Below are 16,093 nucleotides of genomic sequence, written 5' to 3' on the forward strand. Positions count from 1 at the left end.
TATCCGACACACTTCGCGTCAGGACATCTCGGTCCTAAAGTAGGCCTACTGCCTACAGGGCCAGTGTAGCTGTGGAAACAGTCACTGACAACATGTGGCAGATTACAATTGTGCTGTCAGCATATTTTTTTAATCTGAACATCAAATGCATTGTACATAAAAAGAGTTTGAAACATACTTGCACTTACTAAGAATTACTTCTCATTCCTATAATGATGATAATAATCCTCTAATTCCTATGATAATATAACTTTAGTTTGGATCATGTGCAACAAATTAATTTTAATTTCAACTAATTGTAATCAACCAAAATATTTATGTGAGTAACATGGTAAAAATGCTTTGACCAGATTAAATTAACACAAAAAATCTACAATGAAGACAAGCCTGATTATATTTGTTTTATAAGACTTGTACACATAGATACATTGTGTACATGACATTGGACGTCTATAATCAATTCAAAATGGCAGACATAGGCCCCAAGTTTCTGATATCGGACTAGTGAAATCATGAAGGACTAGTGATATTTCTTGTGGACTAACAATTATACAGTAAACTACGTTTATCACGAACACCCTTATGATGAACTGACGGATATGACGAAGTTATGTTTTGGGTCCCGGCCATCTGTTATATATATACGGTTATAACAAACTAAAATTAGTGGCCCCTTTGAGTTTGTTATAACCATAGTTTACTGTACCATTTTAGTAGGCTGTGGAGCAGATCGTTTTAATGAAAATAATTTTTTCTAACCCTGTTACTAGCTTGCCTATTTAAAGCTCTCAGCGCTACTGTCGAAACCAGTTCGACAGAGTCTGTCACTACCCGTGTTACTACTGTCAAACCAGTTCGACAGGCGAATAGCATAAGGACACCCACAAACAAAACTCGCCATATCTATTTACCAAGAAAGCTTTGTGTTACATTGAAATTACGTATGGCATGCATAAATGCTCAGCTTGCTCAATATCAAAACTTTCAGTAGTGTATTTACCTCAAAAAGAAAATATCGCGAGTTTAAAAAGTTTCAGCCAAACTTTGCGGCACACAACTACCAGAAACGGCCATTGTTGACTTTTGGCGCTTCACGTTGAGTGGCATGCAGTCCGATATTTTCTTTATAATGTTATCATTTTTCACATTCGATCATAATTTATTGTTTGCTGACGAAGGGAAAACACTCAAGTTCCTTAATTTCTAAAAATTAGCAATTTTCGAAGTAATTAATATAAACAAAAACATTCTGAATCATAACATCATCAATTGGATGAAACTTGTACGATCATGGCAACGGCGGTAAACAAAAAACTCCATGCATAGTGATCCCGTAAGACTATTACAATAATTTCGTTACATCTAACTTAATTTTCTAGAATTATTGACATGCATGCATAAATCTGTGTAAAAATATATCATTTTTATAGAGTTTTCAAATGATTTCGTTTGATAAACTTTCGGACATATTGACAAGCCAACAAAGGTCAGTGATACGTTTTGGCGTGGCCTAACTCGCGATTTGTTTAGTTGAACCAAGTCAACAAACACTGCAAATAATAACAAATATTGGATTGATACGCAAAATCTGAACTGATATACATTCTAGGTAAATCATTCAATAGCAATTGTAGGTTGATATATTTACAGACATGTGAAATACCGGTACAGTTACGCAGGTCTCCAAAATAAATGGTTGAACAGACACATGCCAGATTACCCAGAGTACCTAATCTCTATTTAGTTATCTCTATTCCGTGATAATGACATAATTTCCTTAACTACGCTATGGAAACGCCTGAGTCCAGGGTATTGATCATAATAGGACACAATATAACATGATATGACTGGATTATTGAGAACCCTAATAAAATGAAAATTAAAAAAATTAAATGAAAAAATGATCATTTTTGTGCTGAATACAAGCTGAAATGAAATTTAGACTGCTGCAGTAGGTTGCAATAGGTTAAAAAAAGAGACAAGCAGAATTAACATCACATAAAAAATCTTCATTTTATTTAATTTTGTGTTCACCTACTGGCGAGGATTGATCACAAAAAGGGTGGGACTTATTTATGCTTCACTGCAATGTGAGTAATTTGTGAGTCAAAACATGAAAACCTACCTAACCAGTTACCACTGGACACAAAAGTATGGTAAAGCAGTTCATGTTCATCAGAGCTTCTAATTGTTTCTGACTGCTTATAAAGTGTTTGTGTTAATTTGGTTGTCGATGCTGTCGAATTAAGTCAACTCATCTCTATGATATGGAACAATCAATGGCGTCTCTGCTAATATATATGCATGGAACATACAGCTTGAATTGATACCATTGCAAACGGTGGCACCTGCCTTGTGCTAAGTGTTTCAGGACGTTCAGTCCACCACTGTTAATCATTGTTTCTATAAAGCAACATACACTACTCAACATTTCCTAAGGTTTATTCTTTCATCAAAGGTGTGGTCCATAGCCTATGTTGAACATTATATGTTTGTTGAGGCCACACATTTCTTATTATCCCCCGCCCAACAAAGTTGGCGGGGGATGTAGAAACGGGCCCCGTCTGTCCGTCCGTCCGTCCGTCCGTCACGTTTCGTTTCCCGAGCATAACTCAAAAACGTTCAATATTTTTTCATCAAACTGTGCAGGTCTGTCAGGTACACGCTGAACTGGTGCCTTTTGCTATTTAGAAGTTTTAGAAATTTTTATTTTTTACGTTTCCATGGCAACAAGATTGACTTAGGTTCTGTGAGGGTAGAGTTCGTTTCCGGAGCATAACTCAGAAACAGTTCAATATTTTTTCATCAAACTGTGCAGGTCTGTCAGGTACATGCTGAACTGGTGCCTTTTGCTATTTAGAAGTTTTAGAAATTTTTATTTTTTACGTTTCCATGGCAACAAGATTGACTTAGGTTCTGTGAGGGTAGAGTTCGTTTCCGGAGCATAACTCAGAAACAGTTCAATATTTTTTCATCAAACTGTGCAGGTCTGTCAGGTACATGCTGAACTGGTGCCTTTTGCTATTTAGAAGTTTTAGAAATTTTTATTTTTTACATTTCCATGGCAACATGATGGACTTAGGTTCCAAACTCTTCTTTTTTTTACAATTTCCATGACAAGTTCCACCTCGGTTAAAAAAAGGTTAGGGTTTGTTTAGATTTAATTATGTCATAAATTCTGCAACAGGGGTCGGGGATATAGCCACGTTAGTGGCAAACTCTTGTTTTTCATTTCAATGGCCCGCCAGTCAACGAAATATGTTTAACATACATCAGTGATCAGTGATTCAAGAAGCCACCTGCTGTTTTAACTCCACAGGAGAATAATTTTCACATAAAAAACATGTAATTCACAATAATTTTAATTCATTTCGACTGACTTTGTGGAATACCTGGGATAAATCTATGAAACATAAAATTAAGAAAGTGTTGCCTTACAGTCGTACACATTTGAAATTGTGAAAATGACTGCAGATGTGAGATGGAAATTGCGAGTCTTCCACAGAACATTAACAGTTTGAGGGTGATACATTTATGGATTCATATTGGTTTGTTAATATATTTTTTTTAACACATAGTGTAATTGTACAATGGGGATACTGCTGAATTGACAGTAATAAGGCAACCACAGAGTGCCAGAATCAATAAGGAAATTGATATTGGTATTAATAATCACAAAGCTCGAGGTTTTGTTGTAGAGTTAATCATTGCCTCACATGCTAATCATACTAACAGATCCTCTCAAGTATTAATGTAGTTGGCCAAATGTATGTCCCATGTGCTGTTAAAAGCGGCGTTAAAGCCAACTCACTCACTCACTATGTGCCAGTATTATACCAGCGTTGAAATTGGCACTAGGCCTGTAGTCCTTGCCAAACTGCCCAATAGTTAAGGTTTCATAATGACAAGTAGAAATTTGCCATTTTTAAGGGTTTTGCTATATGTTATTATAAGGGCTAGTGGACTGAATATGTTAGTTTCTATCCCTGTTATTCATGCAGTCACTTCCAAGGGGACATATGGTGATAGTTATTCTGTTGTGTTCATTTATTCATTGACCTGTTGTAAGTTACTGTTTTAGTATTCATTATGTTACCTCAGTGTCCTAATGTTGAGATGTATCCTGCCTGGAAAGGAAATAAACTTCTGAGCAGGAGAATTAATCCCTTATACCCCGCCATGAAGAAAACAGGCTGCTCTCTTAAACCCTGCTATGAAGCAAAATCTGAATGTTGTTTACGTTCTCAGTTATTATCCCCTGCCACAAAGTGGAAGGGGGATATGGGAATAGGTGCTGTATGTCCAGGCTTCTGTCCGTATTGTACTTAATACATGCAAACCATTAAGGTGTACTCTCCATCCTTCGTAGTTAGGCATTTGGGTTCACGCCATCTATGTTTCTAGGTTTGTCGGCACTAAACCAGGGCTCGTGGGTTTCACTGAAGTGATACACATCTGAGACCTGCATCACTTTGAGCTTTCCTATCACATTAAGCTAACATGTTGTCATGTAACTGGATTATAGTTGTTGGGAGCGGTGTTAAACCCAACTTGCTCCCTCGTAGTTAAGCTCCGAAGTGTCCTGCCCCGTTTCCTGTTTGGCCCACTTTCAACAGAGGAGGGGTAATTTTGTTGTCCTTGGGTCAGATCCTCATCCTACTTGCCTGCACATGATACACAAGTCAATAGCACCAGTTCAGGTGAACAGATGTTATTGATCTGTCAATCAACTGATGTATAAGGCAATACACAGAGAAAATCATTGTAATTATCTACCCGTCGTTATTTTTGTACCAAAAGATTTTGTGTCATCATTGTGTTTTTGTTAATAACAAATATATTTTTAGTATATTTTTAACATGTTTAAAGACATTCAACACTTAGAGATCAGGATTACTAACAAATATGGAATAACATTTGTCTCACTTTTGAACAATTGAAGGTTGTTAAAAACATGCGTTTTATTTTTTCATTTGCAAAATTAGCATGAGCTGATGCGAAATAAATAATTGATTATGGAGAGAGATTTCAGCATCTGTCATTACAGTGATCCATGGGTGATACATAATTCATGAAATGGACATATAAGACAGATTTAACAGCTGTTAGTGTTTGTAAATTCCTGTGTCTGTTTGTCGCCTCGCTGGTTTGTTGGCGATATTTAAATTTGTATCCATTATCTGCTCAGAATTAAATTATAAATAGATTGATTCACAAGCTATGCTAAAACTGAGGAGGAGGAGGATGCAAACAGCTACTTGAAAATAGTGCCCAGTATATTGAGTGAGTGAGTTGGGTTTAATGCCGCTTTTAACAGTATTTTAGTTATATCGCGGCGTGTCAGCTTAATGTGGGAGGAAAGCCTGAAGTGATGCAGGTCCTTGACGGTTACCACTTCGGTGAAACCCACGAGCACAGGTATGATGTTCCCAAGGGACGCAACTCTGCACAGCGAATCACGCCGCGTTAGACGACTGGGCCACACTTGCCCCCACCTCTCTCTCTCTCTCTCTCTCTCTCTCTCTCTCTCTCTCTCTCTCTCTCTCTCTCTCTCTCTCTGTGATAGTGTTAGTGCAGGAATGTAGTTGATAATATGATAGTGACAGTGCAGGAATGTAGTTGATAATATGATAGTGATAGTGCAGGAATGTAGTTGATAATATGATAGTGACAGTGCAGGAATGTAGTTGATAATATGATAGTGATAGTGCAGGAATGTAGTTGATAATATGATAGTGATAGTGCATGTAATGCAGGAATGTAGTTGATAATATGATAGTGACACTGCAGGAAGTAAAACTGCACCCTACATCTCACTAGGAAAAATAAAACTGCACCCCAGGTCTCACTAGGAAAAAATAAAACTGCACCCCAGGTCTCACCAGGAAAAAGTAAAACTGCACCCCAGGTCTCACCAGGAAAAAATAAAACTGCACCCCAGGTCTCACCAGGAAAAAGTAAAACTGCACCCCAGGTCTCACCAGGAAAAAATAAAACTGCACCCCAGTTCTCACCAGGTGGGGGTAAAACTGCACCCCAGCTCTCACTAGGAAAAAGTAAAACTACACCCCACGTCTCACCAGGAAAAAGTAAAACTGCACCCCAGCTCTCACTAGGAAGAAGTAAAACTGCACCCCACGTCTCACAAGGAAAAAGTAAAACTGCACTCCAGGTCTCACCAGGAAAAAGTAAAACTGCACCCCAGGTCTCACCAGGAAAATGTAAAACTGCAACCCAGGGCCCACTTGCACAAAACGATCTTAGCGCTATGACTATTGGAAGCCTATGCTAAAGTATGGGAGTTATGATCATCTTAGCGCTAAGATCGCTTTGTGCAAGTGGACCCAGGTCTCACTGCCTGTAGGAAGAATAGTTTGGTCCAACCAGCATAGAGTTTTACATAATAAATAGAGCTGGCTGCACACAGTGTTTAGTAGGCATGCCAATATAATAGAGATACTACCTCGCTTCACACAGTGTTTAGTGAGCTCAGCAAGGCAAAATGATGGCTTGGATTGTATGGCCAGGTGTACATGCAGAGAGGATAATGCAGCACTACCTATCATCATTCTCATTAGACATTTGTGATTGACAGGTGAGACAGGTGATGAACACCACAGGTGTGACTATTCATTAATCCACCGGCCATAATTGATCATTCGCAGGCAGGCATGGACCTAGGTCTTCTGTTGCCATGCAGAAATATTGAAGAACATGTCATGCCGTTAATGAACCATCATAGTGACTTCCATAGTCATATTGCTCCAAGAATAGATTATTTTTGGCGTTGTTTAATGCCACACTCAGTGATATTCCAGCTGTATAATGAAGACTAAAGAACAGCAGAGCTTGGTCAGATGTAGGGTCACAACTCTATGGATATTAGGTAAAATGTAAGGTCAGATTATGTTGTATTGGCTTAAAGGCTCTTTGAAAGACATTTAGAAATGATACACATAGGGAAGAGAATTTATGGATGTCAACTTCTTTATTATGAGGAACACAACGTTTCGGAGTATATAACTAAGAGAAAGACTAACCTGATGAAGGAGTAAGCATGTACTCCAAAACATTGTGTTCTTCATAAAAAAGAAGTTGACATCCATAAATTCTCTTCCTTTTTAGCTTATGGAGATGTAATAGATAGAGGACAAGTGTCCAGTACATATATCGAGATATTCTGGTAAACATACTGTGACGAGAACAAAGCACAAGGCAAAGCAGCACATATATACATAAAATACTGGTACAAGTTTTCTAACTATATTAGGACACAGGCAAATACTCGTGTTCCATGATCTATACACTGCAGATCGCACAAACTCCACCATTCGCATTTAAAGCAGATTGCACGATTTCACATACACTGTGTGGTTCGTGTAGTCAAATGTTTTTTATTAAGGCCTGTCATGCTGAAGTGCAAAAGTTTCATGTGTGAGTGAGTATGGTTTTACGCCGCTTTTAGCAGTATTCCAGCAATATCATGGCGGGGGACACCAGAAATGGGCTTCTCACATTGTACCCATGTCGTAAATAGAACCCGGGTCTTCAGCGTGACGAGCGAACGCTTTACCACTAGGCTACCCGACCGCCCCCACAAGTTTCATGAAGCACATGAGTTTCACGCCTCTATAATCTTGTATACTTTACAGTACTTTATCAACATTCAACAGTACTCCAGGTCACCAAAATAGTGACCACCCATTGGACGAAAGTAGTTGCCTGTCCTCTAGTCTCATTTCCATCAATAAGCAAGGATGAGGGAGACAGATAAATATGGCCAACAGAAGAGTGGAAGTCTATTAGACCAATATATAAAAAAATACCAAAAAATATTCAATTTAAAGATGATAACCTAAGAACTCAGATTTTATGCTGCAATCAGATATACTTGAAAAGATAGTTAACAAAAAAGTAAGATCTAGAAATAGTTTTTCAGTGGAACACAGTATCTTTATCATATGTATTTTTATTTTTTACATTACGAAATGTAGTTTCCATTGTTCAAACTATTAAACCTATGGTCAAGGTTTACTGAGGAAGTGTATTACATTCCTGAAAATACTGCAGAATTTCTGCAACAAAGAAGCATATGATTATTATAAATTATATGTGTATATACACAAATTTGACACATTTTTTGCATTCGTCTTTCAGAACCTGTCCCAACAGCCATGGTGGAAGTCCAACTTCTTCATCTCGGAGCCTGTGCTGTTCGGGACTTGGGATGGTGTGTTTACATCCTGCCTTATCAACATCCTCAGCGTGGTCATCTTCCTCCGTATGGGATGGATTGTGGTAAGTTCACCAGTCAGACACCGATTCCTCACTTTAGACTTTCTATTAAATCCCATGGTCTTTGAGAAGGTTCACTTTGATGTTATAGTTAGTTGCCTTTTCTAGCAGTAGATTTTTTATGACATAATCTTTTTTTGTTTCTTTGACGTCATTATAAAATTATTGTGATGAATTTGGATGTCTATATTGTAGTGTTATTGCAGTTTCTATTCTTAAACTTATAACAAAGTTATGTTGTAAAGTTAACTGCAAAGTATCTCAACGGAATGATATTGATACACAGTGCCATTTAGAAATTGTTCAAATGTAACAAATGTTATATTTGGCATAACACTTTCTTAGTAAAGTACAGATTCTCATATTTTTGGGGGGTTGAGTCCCGTCGGGGATTCGAACCCACACTTGCCAGAGTGACGCACCTAATCGCCAGCACACAAAGTCAGCGATCGAACCCACTCAGCCACCGAGGCTTCCACAAAAATGAAAGTCCGACAACTGGTAGTCAAGATCATGCACTTTGAGTACCCCTCTATTATCCCAAATATAATATTTGTTACATTTGACCACTTTCTAAATGGCATTGTGTATTCATAGCTTTCGGCCATGGGAGCCGTGCCAATTTACACTTGTCAGAGGGGTACTCAAGGTATGTGATCTTGACTACTATAGGAGTAGTGCCAATTGCTAACGCTAAAAGGCTTTCTGTATTACTGTAGTGATCTTCTTTGAAGGTGTTTTTTTTTCAGCTCGTTAATTAGTTTACAGGCTCAGTGAGAAGAAAGAAATATAAAAGATTTCCAAATATTAGTAAATATTTTTTAGGGTTTTGCTATATATTATCATTATGAGGACTAGTAGACTACAACTGTTTAGTTTCTATCGCTGTGTAATGATATCTTATTTCATGTAACATGGATTGAAGTATAAGACTCTTTTTAAGTGAATGATTGTTTATTGCAGGGTAATGCTGGAATCGGACTATCGATCGTGACAGTGCTGCTGTCGGTGTCTATTGTGTTGATCGTGGCTCTCAGTGCTATAGGGGTGTGTGAGCGATGTCGTATGGAGAGTGGCGGCGTGTACTTCCTCATCTCCCATGTCCTGGGTGGACGCATCGGCGGCAGCGTTGGCATTATCTACTGCTTTGCTCAGGTAAAATGTTTACCATCGTCACTGAGGATACGAAAGATGAAGTCTTAAGAGTCCTGATGCCATTCACACCAGCCGAATATTCTGATACCATTCACACCACCCAAACATGACCTTATTTTTGCTTGATGGGAATCAGTATTACTATCATACCTGAGAGAAACACTTTTCTTCCTTAGAGACACTCTGCATACTCACACTAATTTGACAAGACCCCAAGAACCAGGTCTCAGTCCTCAAAGGGATCTTATGAGGGTAATGCTACTTTTCAGAGCAACATTTGCAGAAGTCCAAGGTCTGCCGTTTACTGCCCAACAGTTGAACAGACTGAGGGCTTCTGCAAATGTTGATGCCCTGAAAACTGGAAAATAATGTTACTGTTATGTTAGCTAAAATGGATAGCAAATTAATAGCCCTTCACCAACCCCCAAAACATGGTATTTGTTATTCATACGAACCACACAGTGAGATTAGTATGACACTGACCTAGAAACACGTCATCAACAATGGAATATATCACTGTCAGTTGCGTGACATCATTCGACCTTGGTGTTAGATTCGGCCAACATTGACTTTTAATTACTATGGAATGATTGCATGTGCAGTGGGTGATACTGGCACATGCAAGGATGATTAGAGTATCAGAATACTGTATAAACATTGTACTTTGCCGTAGTGTTTGTAAATGTGTTGTCCTAAAAATATTCTAGGGACATCATCAAGCCAAATATCATCAGTTGATTTGTGAGGCGCTCAGTCAATCACAAGTGCCGACAGAGCCATTCCAATAGTCTGACGCCATGATTGTTTATGATAGTATACAGATTAGCTACAACGTCATGTGGCAGTGTGGTTGGTAATTGTCCATCCTTGGGCAAGTCACAGTGGGCCACACTCTGACTGATAACTTGTGGACTGTTTCATGATTATTCTATTCATTTTGTCTGTAATATATGAGAATAAATGTTATCTTCAAATCAAAGATTAATTTGGATAAATAACTTTATGTTTAATACGTTTTATACCTAGATTATCACCAACCTCTTCTGTAAATATTACTGGGGGCACGGGTGGCCAAGTTGTCTAAGGCACCGCAATTTGCTGTGCAGAGTTGCATCCCTTGGGCACGCAAGAAACCTATGATTGTGGGTTCGAATCCTGATTCTCCCCAATTATGTTTCTAGTTTTGTCAGCACCATACCCGAGCTCGTGGGTTTCTCCGAAGTAGTAAACGTCTGAGACCTGCATCACATCAGGCTTTCCTCCCACATTAAGCTGACACGCCATGATGTAACTGGAATACTGTTAAAAGCGGCGTTAAACACAACTCACTCACTGTAAATATTACTGGACCTAGCTCTGTGTTTGATGTGGATTTGCAGCGGTAGAAATTAACATTTTTAGTCCCACTAGTCCTTATGATGCTGACTCTGCACAGCAAATTACAGTGCCTTAGATGACTGGAAAGTCTGTTTTGCAAAGTCCATGAGTTTAGAATCTTCCTTGAAAAACCCTAAGAAAGGGAATTTTCACATCAAATCCCCATCTCATGTAAATATTTCCTAGCTTATTCCAAGAATGTGGGGTCAGGCTCTTGGACCCTGATGGCGGTGCTATTTTGAGGAATCACTGTACTAAAAATATATATTTTGTTTCAAAGTTTGAAATCTGTTAAATCTTCTACAATGTGAATGGAAAGGCCAAAGACATACCAAGATTTCATGTGCAAATGGAAGGTGGTCTTGGATCATGTTAGTGTGACATACTGTTGGCCAGTTGGCGTGGGGAAAGTAACGCATGACCCTGATTTGAGGGGAGGAGCCTTTAAAAAGCCTTGAATTTTGTGATAGAATTTTTGTACAAACACTGAAGTATTTTGTCTGCCTGATATGTTTTGTTTTTTCAAAAACCAGTATAAAACTCACTCATTTCAGGCCTTAACACTTTTCATTTCAATTCTAACTTAAAGAGGACCTGTATTTTTTGAGTCTGTAAACTCACTGGAAATGATGGTCAGTGCGATAGAATGAGAGACAAGAAACAAAAACACAAACAGTCAGGACCCTAACAGATAAGAAATACAGCTTTTGTTACGTCTGTGTGTCACTATAACAAGGCCTGGCCCTGAGCATGTATTATGTAATGTTCAAATGTACGAGCGTGTCCATCAAAGCTTTTATCTATTGATTCCAGTAAGAGCAAGTGGACTTATGTAAACTATGAAGTTTTAATCAATAGAGACATTTGTCATTTTTACTGATAAATGCTGGTGTTGTGTTAATAAAATGAGATAATCTATTTTGCTACCCTCTCCTTATCATCAACGTGAGATATCTGCCTGTTTGTGTAGGTAGGTGAACACATGGTATTATGGGTAACGTTGACAGAGAGGTTGCTGGGAGAATTGTATTGGATGGGTTGGTGGCTGGGTGCTAGGTTTACACAGCCCTCTGTAACTCCCGATATTTGTATTTTCTGTGTCTAAGTAGGAATATTCTGTTTATTACTAGTCCGTAAAAATGATCTGAAGTGGTAAAAGTGGTCTTCCACAAGGAAACAGCATGAGTAGTTTCCAGAATTTTCTCTTCTAGGGCGAGCAGAATTTGTTTATTTTGAACCATGAAGAGATACGTAGGTATTTATTCAGAAAACATTCATTAGTTTATACCAGACAACATCCGAGGTACCTTTCTTACCCCTTTATAACTTCATAAGAAAGGAATGGTCGACGTGTCATTGACAGTTTACTCTGTCTGATTGGGGCATCCCCATTAAACTGCTCCATGGTAAACCAGTGACAATGGCATTCATTCTGCCTAGTACAAGCAGACACACAAACACACACACACAATAATGCAAACGCACACGCAGGCACGCACGCACACACATACACACACACACACACACATAAATAAAATAATAATGCACATGCGCGCGCATGCACACACGCACACACATGCATGTCGTTGTATAAGTGCAATAAAGTTGAACGTGATGTTAAACCCCATTTCACCCCACCCTACAAGTGAATGCTGTTCAAAGCAGTGTTAAACAAAACTCACTCACTCACTCACTCACTCACTCCACCAGGGAGGGTTGTAAGGCTCATGGGTCTTGTTCGGTTTGTGATCGACTACATGTGTTGATTGTAGACCAAGAAAGCAACCATCATAATACCATTTCTGGTGTCCCCTGCTGTGATATTGTTGGAATATTTCTAAAAGTGGATTAACTGAGAGAACAATAGGATTATGTCACTAAAATTATTTATAATAACTGAAAGGACTTGAAGAGGAAACAAAATTTGCACTTATGTTTAGGTAGGATAATTTATATGAATTATGTTTTTGTGTCATACCAAAAGATGTTAAAAGATGATACTTGTTACCCTGTCTGGCACTCTGAATTAATGGGATAAAACAAGGACTGGTTGTCTTGGCGGACTGGACTAGTACGAGCAGACACACGCACGCACGCACGCCCATACACACGCACACACACATGCATGCATGCATATCGCGATGTAAGTGCAGTAATCTTGGATGTGACGTTAAACCCCATTTCATCTGAGATGAGAGGTTATTAACTATGTTTAATGAGATTGTGTCTCTTGCAGTCTGTCAGCTGTTCTCTCAGTGTGATGGGTTTTGGCGAGTCTATCATGGAGCTGATCGGTCAGTCCAACCCCTGGATTGCTCGGGGCATCGCTTTCGGGATTGTTTTACTTCTGCTGTGTGAGTCTAGATTAGCTGCCTCGTAGATGGTGGTGTGACTGATCCCATGTGAACCATTGTCTGTATTGTAACATGGGTAGAGGAGTTCAATCTATGGCGTGGCTAATAAGATGTTGCACCTGAGTAAGCCCAGCTTGTTTTGTAGACAGATTTGGAACCACATTTATCAAATGAAGACTAAGCATATTTGCAGAGTTGCTAAAAATTGTCATACAATTTATAATTATAGTATTAGATATGAAATTTCATGAATCTGTCTTATTCTGCAGTATAAGCTAGTAAACAAATATGGTCAAATTGAAAATGAATATGCCGGAAGAAGCAGCACCAGAAACATGCCATGTGGTTGCCTGGAGATGTAAGACAATGCAACTCAGAGTTATGTTCCTTTTATGTGCCAGGATCCACTGATTGGATGGCTATTGGCAGAAATTCCATATTGCAATATAATGCAATACAACATGCAGTACCGCCCAAACATTTGACACTGCAGTGTTTCTATCGACTGTCACAAGCTTTTTAAGGCCAAAATGTTTCTAAAATTGGTGTTGGCTATATTAAAATGTTAACTTATTCTGAACTATGCTGAATATGATATACAACATTTAACAGAAACTCCCGATGTGATCAGCAATCGTATTCGCATGAATTTTGTAATGCAATTAATGGATAGGCGGGTTATAACGTGCAACCCTATTGGCTATAGTCACAGATTCACAGCGGTTCGATCCATGGGCTGTCATCACCATACCCACTAAAGTGTTAAACACGCATCTCATTGGTTTTTCCTTCCACATTAGACTGACACTGTGATATAATTGAAACACTGATACATTTCAAAGCAATCACAGGAAGAACATTAAAGAAACAATGTCCAGATTTGTTGACTTTGTACCCACTTTCATGTCAACAGATGTGATTAGTGATTGTGTATATCTGTGGCCTACAGGCATCAATGTGGCGGGTGTCAAGTGGGTGATCCGGCTCCAGCTTCTTCTCCTGCTGGTGCTCTTCCTGTCTGCCATGGACCTCATGGTTGGCTCCTTCGTACACACGGATGTAGGTCAGTAGCGTGTAGCCCAAATTTTAAGAAGGTTAACCAGTTTATGACAAATTTAATGACAAATAGAAACAAGACAGAAGTCTTGAATCTCAATACTTTCTATCAATCTTTGGTTAATCACATACCTGTGATCACAGGTTTCCATGAGTTCTTCACAGGACTGTATTGCTTGAATTCGCAGGACTGGGAAGAATGGTGAGCTGACTTGAGCCTTGAACCATCTAATTGAAACCATCATCTATACTGTCATGTTCTATTTATCTGGGGTGGTCGGGTAGCCTAGTGGTTAAAGCTTTTGCTCGTCACTCCGAAGACCCGGGTTCAATTCCTGACATGGGTACAACGTGTGAAGCCCATTTCTGGTGTCCTCCACCATGATATTGCTGGAATATTGCTAAAAGCGGCGTAAAACCATACTCACTTACTCACTCTATTTATCCGTTTTCAGCTTAAGGTCTGATTAAACGTACTTATCAATTCATCTTATTTGTTTTCAGAAAATGGAGTCATAGGTTACACGGAGAGGAACTTCCTCAACAACTCAGGTCCCTCGTATGCCCCTGGGGAGGACTTCTTCAGTATATTTGGTCTTTTCTTTGCCACGGTAACGGGCATCCTAGCTGGAATCAATATGAGTGGGGACCTGCGAGACCCTTTCTACAATATCCCCCGTGGCACCCTGGCCGCTCTAGGAGTGGGGTACGTACTCAGGGAAACAGCAGTGCAACTTCATTTTACTCTGCATTGTTCCTGTATTCAATTTGTTTGTTTGTTTGTTTATTTAACGCCACACTTAGCAATATTCCAGTTATATGACAGCAGCCTGTATATAATAGAGTCTGGATCAAACAAACCGGCGATTAACATCAGACCATCGATCCATATAAATGGGATACGATGACATGCATCAACCAAGTCACTGTCCCTGACCACACGATCCTTTGCATCGCCTCTTTTGACAAGCAAAGGTTGCTGGGGACCTACTGGTATGTTCTTTCCTATGGTCCTCGCTGGGTACCTGTATTAAAAAGTAGCCACTTTATTTGAAGAGGAACTAGAATCGGGTAAATTTTCAGTTCCTATTTATGATGTCATTTATGACAACATTTTATGTCATGCTCAATTTCATAAGAAGATCAGTATGATTATAACTGATTATCTTGTTACTGTGTCACTCAATACACTAATACAGCTTCCAAACCTTCACTGTCAATTAACACGAAACAGTGAAACCATTCGTCTTTGATTTCATGTGAGAGAAATGAAAATGGTAAGAGAATCCTACCAATGTAGCTGCAAATGTCTGGATTACCTGTATAAAATACTGTCAATCTTGAAATTAACGCGAGCGTGAATTAAATGCAAAAAATGCGAGTGGTCCTTGTTCGCATTAATGAAACTTTGCATTTGTGTTTCCAAAATGATTATCAACAATAAGACGGCCTCACTGCACACTTTGGATAGAGGAAATACGAACTTGAATGTATACACAAACACGGTTTATTGAGCAAGTGCATAAAAATGTCATTTAAAGAATACTTATTGCACAATAGGCATCCGGTGAATTATCACTGCTGGGGTCAAGAGTTCTACCCACTCCTGTCAAACTAGGCATCGTTGATACTCCAATCAGTGAACTGTTGTTAGGTCAATTATGTTATTGTCTTACAGTATATAAGAAGCAAGGCATGTCGAGGATTTGTTTCTTTTTTTTCAATACTTAGGCTTAATTCTATGATAAAATAGGACTTTTACAAACTCTCTACAGGCAACGCCTTGCCTTCTATACCCCCCCACCGCCGCCCTCCTCCTTCTTTATCCCCCTTCATTTATATTTTGGGGGGCCAGA

The 16,093-nt window shown here is 38.9% G+C and overlaps 1 protein-coding gene across 1 annotated transcript in view; it reads left to right on the plus strand.

Moving 5' to 3' along the window:
* LOC139463683 (solute carrier family 12 member 8-like) overlaps positions 1-16,093 on the plus strand; it is a 30,459-nt gene that overhangs the window by 5,548 nt on the left and 8,818 nt on the right. Inside the window, exons 2-6 of the mRNA XM_071244943.1 lie at positions 8,158-8,298; positions 9,259-9,450; positions 13,064-13,181; positions 14,131-14,244; positions 14,742-14,943. Coding sequence (XP_071101044.1) covers positions 8,158-8,298; positions 9,259-9,450; positions 13,064-13,181; positions 14,131-14,244; positions 14,742-14,943 — 767 coding nt within the window. The remainder of the gene's footprint in view (positions 1-8,157; positions 8,299-9,258; positions 9,451-13,063; positions 13,182-14,130; positions 14,245-14,741; positions 14,944-16,093) is intronic.

Source organism: Haliotis cracherodii, unplaced genomic scaffold (assembly GCF_022045235.1).
Source record: "Haliotis cracherodii isolate W230 unplaced genomic scaffold, xgHalCrac1.p SCAF_1, whole genome shotgun sequence".
NCBI lineage: Eukaryota > Metazoa > Mollusca > Gastropoda > Lepetellida > Haliotidae > Haliotis > Haliotis cracherodii.